This window comes from Octopus bimaculoides, chromosome 3 (assembly GCF_001194135.2).
Source record: "Octopus bimaculoides isolate UCB-OBI-ISO-001 chromosome 3, ASM119413v2, whole genome shotgun sequence".
NCBI lineage: Eukaryota > Metazoa > Mollusca > Cephalopoda > Octopoda > Octopodidae > Octopus > Octopus bimaculoides.
Window position 1 is genome coordinate 162,347,899 of NC_068983.1, and position 10,970 is coordinate 162,358,868.

General features: G+C 38.3%; 1 protein-coding gene across 8 annotated transcripts in view; it reads right to left on the reverse strand.

Annotated features, from left to right (window-relative positions):
- Positions 1-839: 839 nt before the first annotated feature.
- The window catches only part of LOC106867195 (nucleolar transcription factor 1), a 62,405-nt gene continuing 52,274 nt past the window's right edge, over positions 840-10,970 (reverse strand). For all 8 annotated transcript variants that reach the window (XM_052966664.1, XM_014911998.2, XM_052966661.1 and 5 more), the window contains 5 exons: positions 10,616-10,708; positions 8,161-8,177; positions 6,028-6,045; positions 3,240-3,383; positions 840-960 (listed from right to left, as the gene is read on the reverse strand). In XM_052966664.1, coding sequence (XP_052822624.1) covers positions 885-960; positions 3,240-3,383; positions 6,028-6,045; positions 8,161-8,177; positions 10,616-10,708 — 348 coding nt within the window. In that variant the 3' untranslated portion in view covers positions 840-884. The remainder of the gene's footprint in view (positions 961-3,239; positions 3,384-6,027; positions 6,046-8,160; positions 8,178-10,615; positions 10,709-10,970) is intronic.

The following is a 10,970-nucleotide window of genomic DNA, read 5'->3' on the forward strand; positions in this document are numbered from 1 at the left end:
TTCTTTTTGGATGGAATATTGTTTTCTACATTATTTACAATTGATGGATAGGTGTCCTCTTGTTTGTTGTTACCGCAATGTTTCGGCTGATGTACTCTCCAGCCTTCATCAGATTCTGTAACATAATTAGAAAAGAAATTCCAAGCATGGAAGCCAAACTGGGAGTGAAAAGGCCTTTCAGTTAACAAAGACCAAAGTTCCAGTAAGCAAGGAAACGGGACTATTCTCCTCAAGTAAATGACCCTGCTTGGTATGTAGGAAAGGTGTAAGGAGGGATTTCAGTGATTCACCCAGGGGCAAGATCCGGTCAAAAGAGGTGCAGTGGAATCACAAGAAGGTAGAATTTGTACCAACATGAATAGACGTTAAATGATGATAATGATATTTTTTAAACATAGAAACTATTTCAAATGCACCAGAAAAGAAATGGCATCAACTAATGAAATGTCAGAAGTAAAACATTGATAATAATAACAGCACGCAGAGAGCGCAAGGCAACACCAATGTCCTCTCAACGATTAGCCAGAGGTGATTTTTAAAATGAGAATATCTAATAAACTTGGCTGCTCTCACAAACAAGAATACTAAAAATGAACCCAACCGCTCTCAAAAATTAAGCAACAAAACTGAAAAAATAATCCAGAATCCTTGTCTTGTACCGGATTGATCCCCAAATCTTATCAGTTTGTGCCAGTCATGAGGCCAAACAACCCTAAAAATTTCATCCGAATCCAACCAGTGGTTCTTGAGATATCTTGTTCTTGGACAAACAAACAAACATGACTAAACAATACCTCTGCCTTTGCGAAGACATAATAAAACAATATTGACAACAAAAGTATGTAATAAAGAGTGTTTTATTAAAAGAAATGTTTTGATGATGATCATATTGCTGCTGCTGCTGGTGCAGAAGAGGAAGCTATTTTCTGTTTGCCAGTCTTTGATTTCAGGGACTTATGCCTGAAAATAAAATATAAATAAATATACAAAGATATTCTATATTTTAATATATTTTGATTTTTAAAAGGTTGCAAGCTGGCAGAATCATTGGCACAGGTAAAATGCTTAGTGGCATCTTGTCTGTCTTTATGGTCTGAGTTCAAATGCTGCCAAGGGTGAATCTGCCTTTCATCATTTCCAGGGTTGATGGAGTTGACTTTAAACCCCTACCCACACCCCGAAATTGTTGGCCTTGTGCCAAATTTGAAATTGTAGCGCAACACCAGCAATTTCAGGGCGAGGCGAAAGTGATTACATTGACCCTCAAGTACCCAGTACTTAACTGGTATTTATTTTATTAATGTTGAAAGGCAACGCCAACCACAGTAGAATTTTAACTTGGAACACAAAGATGGACAAAATGCTGCTAAGCATTTTGTCTGGTCTCCTAATAATTCTGCCAGTTCACCACTTCTTTTTTTAAACCCATTAACTGCCAAATTTTTTTATTCCTATTTTTTTTTGGCTTTTTAGGAGTTAAAATAATATGTAGTATTTAAATTTTCTTCATATGTGAATTATTTTGGAAATTATAAGTTTTTCAAGAAGTCCCAAATAGGGATCGCTGAAAAAAAAAAGGCATATTTATCCTTTTCTATTCAACTGCAATAATAAACATTTTAGTTTTTTTGAAACTATAGTAGCAAATGCGAATGTGTAAGAAATATCAATCAATGATATAGATAGAAGTTGGATAAAATTAGATGGAAGGTCAGATAAGGACATCACGTGCAGAGTTGGATTAGCAAAGAAGACTTTTATGGATATAAGGAGCAATTTTTGTGCAAAGAGAACTGGAATGGCAGTCATGGAAAGACTATTAAAGTGCTACATATGGATGTGAGTCTTGGACAATAAGCAATGTCATGGCGAAGAGACTCAAAGCTGCAGGAATGTGGTTTTGTAGAAAAATGCTTAGAATCTTGTGGGTAGAGAGGGGGTGACGAATGTGGAAGTGTTGAAGAAGACAAAAGTGAAGAGGCAGTTGATGGATAGAAGCAGAGAGAGAGAGTGGAGATTTGTTGGTCATTTTCTCAGAAAAGATGATGGAATGGAGCATTGCACGGTGGAGAGTTAGAGGAAGCCAGAGAATGAAGAAAAGAATGAATGTGAAGTGGGAGAAAGACCTGGGTGATGTGTTGTAAGAGACAGAAATAAATGAAGGAGGAACAAGCCATGAATATGCCATGACATGAGAGAGATATAGATGGGAAAAGCAAAAATTAAAAAATTTATTTTCAAAACAGTCAATATTTTTGTAGTTCAAAATTTGCAATTTATGACAAAATCATCATCATCATTTAACGTCCACTTACCATGCTAGCATGGGTTGGACGATTTGACTGAGGACTGGTGGACCAGGTGGCTACACTACGCTCCAATCTGATTTGGCAGAGTTTCTACAGCTGGATGCCCTTCCTAACGCCAACCACTCTGAGAGTGTAGTGGGTGCTTTTACATGCCACAGGCACGAAGGCCAGTCAGGCCGTACTGGCAATGCCACACTCAAAATGGCGTTTTCTACGAGCCAGAGCTAATAATGACAAACTTTAATGCCTAAATGTTAAACACACCTCTGCAAATGCACTGTACATAAGCAATTCACTTTAAATACAATGAACACCTGGCAGTGTGCTCAGCCAGATGTTGCACAACTGACCCTGCAGAAGTTGAACGAATTGGGCTACAAAACTCTGCCTCATCCGCCATACTCACCAGACCTCTCGCCTACCACTTTTTCAAGCATCTCAACAACTTCCTGCATGAGAAATGTTTCAAAAACCAAGACGATGCCAAACACGCCTTCAACAACTTCATCGCCACCAGAACGCAGGATTTTTATGCTACTGGCTTAAATGAACTTGTTTCGCATTGGCAAAAGTGTGTTGATTTCGATTAATAAAGTTTTGTTTGAGTCAAGATATGTGCATCTGAATTTAAAGGTTAAAAACCGCAAGAACTTTCTCGACAACCTAATAAAATATAAACCCGATTTAAAAACCAAAGATTCTACTTTTATGGAATTTGTTCTTTGAAATTTAGGTGGGAAACTTCATTTGTAGTCAGTCCCCTTTCATATCCCCATCACCCCTTAGATGCCACTAGCAGAATTATCATCATTGAGATCTGATCTTCCTTTCTGCTAGTCAGATATTGGAAGCTCCGCCCAAGGACATGGCCATTACCTTCTATTTCTCAATAATCAATCAAACAATAGAATAAAAAGGATTGCAAGTTACATTTCTTTCCTCTGCAATTTGTACGATTCCTGTGAAGCTTTGGGCAGCAATTTCCACCGTTTCTGAAGAGTCTTATATCTTTCAGTTTTGCAAAGATCAGGTAAGGAATCTTTATTTTCACTGTAGTATAACAAAAAGGCGGATCTGAATTTAAGAAAAAAAAGAAAAAATTAGAGAAAGTGGCAAGAATAATGAAACTTAAGAAGAAAAAAAACATTCCACTATAACTGGAAATATTCTGTCTCTACAACAACTATGTTCACCATGTGGTAAATATAAAAGAAGTACTTGGAGAGTATTACAAGTTGAAACCATTCCTATCCAAGAAGAGCCAAGAAAATAGCAATTTCAATATTGGTAAAAATCATTAGATTACATAAGACTGACTTGTCTTGGAAGAGGTAGACCCAGGAAGACTTGGGATGAGGTGGTGAAGCATGACCTTTGAACATTAGGCTTCATCGAGGCAATGACTAGTGACTGAGACCTTTGGAAATATGCTTTGCTTGAGAAGACCCGGCAAGCCAAGTGAGACCTAAATCCAAGGCCTCTGCCAGGGGTGTAAACAGCCCGCTTTGCGTACCTTTACTTCATTGGACACTAAACTCTGCTTGCGAAGACCTGTTGAGGCAAGTGAAATTGAAATCGAAATCAAATTCGATGACTGGCATCCGTGCTAGTGGAGTGCTAAGAGCACCATCCGAGCGTGATTGTTGCCAGAGGAGGTGACTGGCTTCCGTGCCGGTGGCACGTAAAAAGCACCATTCGAGCGTGATCGTTACCAGCGTTGCCTTACTGACACTTGTGCCAGTGACACATGAAAAAATATTCAAGCGAGGTTGTTGCCAGTACGGCCTGACTGGCCCTCATGCTGGTGGCACGTAAAAGCACCCACTACACTCTCGGAGTGGTTCGCATTAGGAAGGGCATCCAGCTGTAGAAACTCTGCAAGATCAGATTGGAGCCTGGTGCAGCCATCTGGTTCGCCACTCCTCAGTCAAATCATCCAACTCATGCTAGCATGGAAAGCGGACGTAACACCAGCATCCGGAAGCTCACAAGACAAGGACCTCTTAACTGAGAGAGGGAGTGAGGGGCATGGCCATAAAGGAATTTTGTAAACTATATCAGTAACTCATGGAGGATGTAAAAACAGTTTCGGTGATCCTTATTTAATTAGGAGAGAATATTAATGTGGGACACTTATTGATTGTTTCACTACAAATCATCATTCGTCATCATTTAAAGCCTGTTTTCCATGCTGGCATGGGTTGGATGGTTTGACAGGAGCTGGCCAACTGGGGTGCTACCCAATGTACTGGGTACCCTTTTTATGTGGCACTGATCTGGGTACTTTTACATGGGACCAACACAGGTGCTTTTACATGCTCTACACATTATGTATATACATACACACATGCAAACAAATGTCCACCTGTTCATCCATACACACAAAGCCAGAGTTTATTTTCTCTTATAATCTACTCCCTATTTAATAGGCAGACTATTCATTTTCTCTTAAACTGTGTATACACATATTTCAATTTATACACCTTTATACATTTCAGTTCAAATCCAACCCAAGTCGACTTTGCTTTTTGTTAATCCAAGCTCTGAGATAGACTATATAACTACCAGGTGTATTTATATTCTAATCCCTGCCTCTTGTGAGTATGCCTGGCATTTTGCCACCATCTCTATCCTGCTGTCACCCTCTCTCTCTCTCTCTCTCTCTCTCTCCTTCTGCACTTCTCTCAGGTTGGGTAACCATGTATTTCCTTTGTGGTAGCACACCTGTTTCTCTCTTCATTCCTGATATCTCTCTCTCAGGCCATGTAACCTTGTACCTCCTCCACAGCAAGATCCCTGTTTCTTATTTCTTTATTGCTCACAAGGGGCTAAACATAGAGGGGACAAACGGATTAAGTCAATTACATTGACCCCAGTGCAGAACTGGTACTTAATTTATCGAAAGGATAAAAGGCAAAGTCGACCTCGGCGGAATTGGAACTCAGAATGTAACGGCAGACGAAATACCGCCAAGCATTTCGCCCGGCGTGCTAACGTTTCTGCCAGCTCGTCGCCTTATTCTGTCATTCTGTCTCATTCTGACACAAGATCACCTCCTCCAATGCCCCCTCATCTTTCAAACATTTTTTTTTGCCTTGCAAGGTACTAGGCGACCCTGTCAGAGCAGGTACCACTTAAAAGCATCCAGTCCACATTGTAAAGTGGTTAGCCTTTGGAAGGGCATCCAGCTGTAAAAATCCTGCCAAAATAATCACAGAAGTCTGGTGCAGGCTTCTGTTAAACCGACCCACCCATGCCAGCATGGAAGGCGGATGTTAAAGGATGATGCTGATATATATATATATATATATGTATATTTGTTTTGCAAGATTTTTGATGTGAAATCGTGTGTTGAAACAGATGTTGTTGTACTTGGGGATGGTCATATTGCCAGTTTAGCCAATAAAAACACATGCACTGTATATTTGGTGTTAATTTGCTTCAGCTTTATATTACATTAATCTTAATCTTATTTCGGCCAGAGTTCTTTCGTCACACTTCTGTGACCTCATCAGTGGTCCTTTGTTTCCTTCTTTCTTATGTGTGTCTCACCTTGCTAACTATCAGCCATTTTGTATTTTGTATATATGTATATATATATATATATATATATATATATATATATATATATATATATATATATATATATATATATATATACATATACGCTTTCCTCAGAAATTTACAAAGTAGAGTCAATAAAGAAATATCTACTTACGCTGGTCGACTCCTTTTCCTAGAAAAAAGAAAATATTTCCAATTAATCCAGTGCTCTAATAATGTTAACATGTTTCAATAATGTAAGAAAGGTTACAAGTAACAATGTCTTTTCTGATTCTGGCAGAGGGAAATGAATTTTTAGTTTTATTCCCAATATTAATCTCTTGAGGGTCCTTTGTTGATAAAAGTGAGGTAAATGAATGGTGAAGTTGTTAGGCTCACAACTAAATTCCCTCATTTCACATGATCTCAACCTACTCAACTGTAAATGACTATCACCTAAGTACCGGGGCAGCTCTCTCTCTCTCTTTCTGCCCTTCTACTCGTTGCGCCCACAATGTCCTGCTGAGAGGACATCGATATATGCACAGGCACTTAAAATACCAAGCAAAAGCATGAGACAAAAGCTATCCAGTCATACGCACTACGCTAACCTCTACCCCCCATCACACTCTCTCACCCCATCCCATGACTCACTGTCTGTCTCCTCTCCTTACACTCACTCACCTTCTTGTAGTATCTCATCACCACTTTTTTCTTATCTCCTTCAGCCATAGATCTCCTCTTATAGCAAGACACCTCTGCTCCCCCCCCCCACATCATACTTTAGCCTTTCAACATCTGGCATAAAGCCACCCACCTCCGCCTTCCCCTCTTAGTAGTGGGAGCTTCTTTTTCCTCCTTCTCTGTTCTTTTCAGTCTTGCAAGTTACATGGCAACCTCAATGGTGCTGGTGCCACATAAAAAGCACCCAGTGCCACTCTGTTAAGTGGTTGACGATAGAAAGAGAATCAAGCCATAGAAACTGTGCCAAACATGATATTGGAGCTTACTGGTTCTTTGTCAATTTATCCAACCCATGCCAGCACGGAAAATAGAGGTATGATGATGATTTTGATGAGAATTAGAACATTATTTTATCTTGAAGAAGAGTTTTATCACCAAGATAGCAATTTTTGGTCTTTTAAAAGCCTGCAAGAATTAATCCTTATTGTACAGGATCTGAGGATACATGGTTCCAAGTCAACTCAATTTTGATAGTAGGGTACTTTCTGGAATTCTCCATATTTCACATGATGTATGTACATTTTATTTTCATTACCCAATTGAAGGAGGTTACGACAACCAATTTTCATCGGATAAATGGGTGACACGGCCGATGCCAATGTTGCCATGCTTGTGAAGACCTGTTCAACCGAGTGAAATCGATGCTCTGGCTGATGCCAGTGCCGGTGTCACGTAAAAAGCACCATTTGAGCATGGCCAATGCCAGTGCCGCCTGACTGGCACCCCTGTTGGTGACATGTAAAAAGCACCATTCAAGCGTGTCTGATGTTAGTGCCGCCTGACTGGAAAGTAAAAAGCACCCACCACGCTCTCAGAGCAGTTGGCATTAGGAAGGGCAACCAGCTGTAGAAACCTTGCCAGATCAGATCAGGGGCCTGGTGCAGCCTCCTGGCTTACCAGTTCTCAGTCAAACTGTCCAACCCATGTCAGCATGGAAAGTGGACGTCAAACAATGATGATGATGATGGATGTTCTGTGACTACACTAAACCTATTAGAGATTAGGTCATCCATAATGCTTCTTCAACATTCTGACTTTTAGTATATTCTTTCACTCTTTTACTAGTTTTCAGTCATTTGACTGCAGGGACATGAAAAATTATAGTAACAGAAAAATAACATCGGCAACATACATTACGAATGAGAACAGTCAAATAAAGGGATGGGTTCAAAATTCCACAAGAAGACCTGATGAAGGCTGGAGAGTACATCAGCCAAAATGTTGTGGTAACAACAAGGATGAGGACACTTATCCGACCATTGTAAATAATGTACAGAATTCCTCATCTCAGAAATATAGAATAGTGTTACTAAAAGGTCAAACAATGAACAGCAGAATGGCCAGAAAATTCACTTGTAAAGTATTGGCCAGGCCAGCTCTGTGGTAGATGTACAGTATGATTGACCCCAAAATCCTACAGATACACAAACATTGTCTCAGTTCCACATCCAGCAGTTTCCAGGTCACTCAAATCACTCATCCTGTGATTTTCTCAAAAAATAATCCTGAATTAATCTGTGATTGAAAAATCAAAAATGTTTATAAATAATTCAGAGATACTTACTTCAATTGCAGTTGTTCCTGTGAAAAAGAAAAAAAAAACAAACAAACATTACAAAGCTTCTTTCAATGAGATGACAAAATAAAAGCAAAAACGTTGGTCATTAACCCTTCAACATTCAGATTATTATGTGAAATGCTTATTTATTCACATTGGTTTGACTTAATCCTGCATTATCTCAGTTTCAAGATTTCAATAATGTCAGTGTTTATAGAACAACATTGTAGGGTAGGTGTGAGAGGCTGAATCTGACTGGTTTAACCCTTTCGTCACCAACCCAGCTGAAACTGCCTCTGGCTCTGAGTACAAATGTCTTATTTTCATAAGTTCTGAATTAAAATCTTCCACCAAACCTTAGTCACAATTTATGTTCCTAGCACTAGCTTAATGATAACTAAGTTATTTTACTAAATTCTTTGTTATATTTAAAATTAATTGAAAGAAACACGGAGCATCTCAACAGAAATATCATAACAAAATGGCTAAAATATATAATAGAGAAACAATTCTTAACCTTTTTGATACCAACCCAGTTGAAACTGCCTGTGGCTCTGTAATACAAATGTCTTGTTTTCATAAATTTTGAACTAAAATCTTCCAACAAACCTTAGTCACAATTTATGTTCCTAACACTAGCTTAATGATAACTAAGTTATTTTGCTAAATTCTTTGTTATATTTAAAGTAATTGAAAGAAACACAGAGCATCTCAACAGAAATACAGTAACGAAAGGGTTAAACAAAACAAGTAGAATAACTGGACCAGATACGGTCAGTCTGAATGCTAAAGGGTCAATACATGAATTAAAAAAAACTAAAAGTCAACACAAAAATGCCTTTCAGACTTTGAGCCTGTATTTCAAGAACTTGTTAAAAACTTTAATATGAAAGGTAACCCATTTTTAATTATTACTTTTGATTGTTATTTGAGAGACAGCATCACTATTATTTAGTTTTACAATACTACTGGAATCAATTTTACCTTTCACTCCATCAATAATATATATATATCAGTCAGGCACTGGTTTAAATTATATATTGGGTCATCCCATATGTAATGCGGTTTTTTTTATACTTCTTTTATTTTTCAAAATTAAGATAAACAAAGTTCTTTTTTAATCTAAAATATACTCCCCTTCATTTTTATACAATGCTCTTCCATCTATCTGGTAGACTTGCAAAGTCTCTCTTCCAAAATTCACTTGTCCGTCACAAAAATTACTCCTCCAGTACTGTTCTGACCTCGTCTACAGAATTCATATTTTTTCCGTCCAAATGATTTTGAAGACAGCGGAATAAATGATAATCAGATGGGGCAATATCCGGCGAATATGGTTGGTGGGGCATCATTTCCCATTCAAACTGCTCCAACCTTTGGAATGTCATCCTTGCTGTATGTGGCTGAGCATTATCCTGATGGAAGAACATCTTTTGTCTTGAAACCAAAGATGATCGCTTTTCTTCTAGCGCCGACTTAAACCCCTCAAGTTGCTCCCAGTAGATCTCCTTTGTTATCATTTGGTTTGAGTTTAAAAGTTCAAAGTGGACTAAACCTTTCATATCCCACCAAACAGATAATACCTTACGTGGTTGAAGACATTCTTTAGCCTGGGGTGCCAGTGTTTCTCCTTTCCTTACCTACTGTCTTTGGTGCTTGACATTTTTATAGAGAACCCATTCCTCGTCACCAGTCACTATTCGGTCCAAAAAAGGTTCATTCGTGAGATGTGACAGCAAAGAGCACACATTCACCCTCTGCGTGCGATTATAAAGTTTGTGAGGAACCCATTGACCCAATTTGTTCCAATGGCATGCAGGTATCAATGAATGGTTGAATGACCAAATCCAAGCTTCTCTGCTAGTTCCTCAACAATTACAATGGGATTCTTTTGTTCCGCGAAGGTTTGCAGGACATCCTCATCAAGCTCTACAGATCTCCCAGGACTAAGCTCGTCTTCTAGGCTGTAGTTTCAAGCTCGGAATTTCTGGAACCACCAATGACACTGGCTTATGTTTATTGTCCGATCCCCATGTGCTGCATTAATGTTACTCACACTTTCTGTTGCCTTTATTGAACTCATAAAGTAAAATATGCTCCTTTGTCACTTCCATTATAGCTTTGAAAAAGTAACTGTTTAAATTAAATTGCACTCTTCAAAACTTGCACTAAGAATAAGTACAAGTTAAAATTAGTACCTGCTTTTATAGCAAGTTGATGCAGGTAGTTTATCCTGTCCCCCTCCAGTATTTAGTTCATCAATTGAAAAAAATTGCATTATTTATAGGATGACCCAGTACTTATCCACACACTGGTCTAAATATGTATAGTCAGATGCTAGTCTAAATGATATATGAATCATAGACTGGTCTAAAAAGAATTTACAACCAGATTTAAACTGCACATTCACACAATTGAATTTGAAAGGTATTAACAACAATAGGAAATATTAAGTACCTACCTCTACTAATTTACTATTTATTGTTAATAAACATTCTTCGGGAGACAATTTACTAACATACTCATAAACTTTTTCTTGATACTCTATTTTTTCCTAAAAAAAAGCAAAAACAAAACACTTTTTAACCTTCGCAACGAAATTCAGATGTAAAAGAAATGGGACACTTTTCAATGTTCAAGTAAAAGTCACTGGTCTTTTGCTACAGTTTTATTCATAGTTTATTGAATATGTCAACCTCCGATACAGCAGTTACTATTTGATGGTTAGCTACTACAATACAAAGGTTTTACTCTTCTTACAGTGCCACGTGAAAAGCACTGCTGTCACATAAAAAGCACTGAGGCAGGTGCCACGT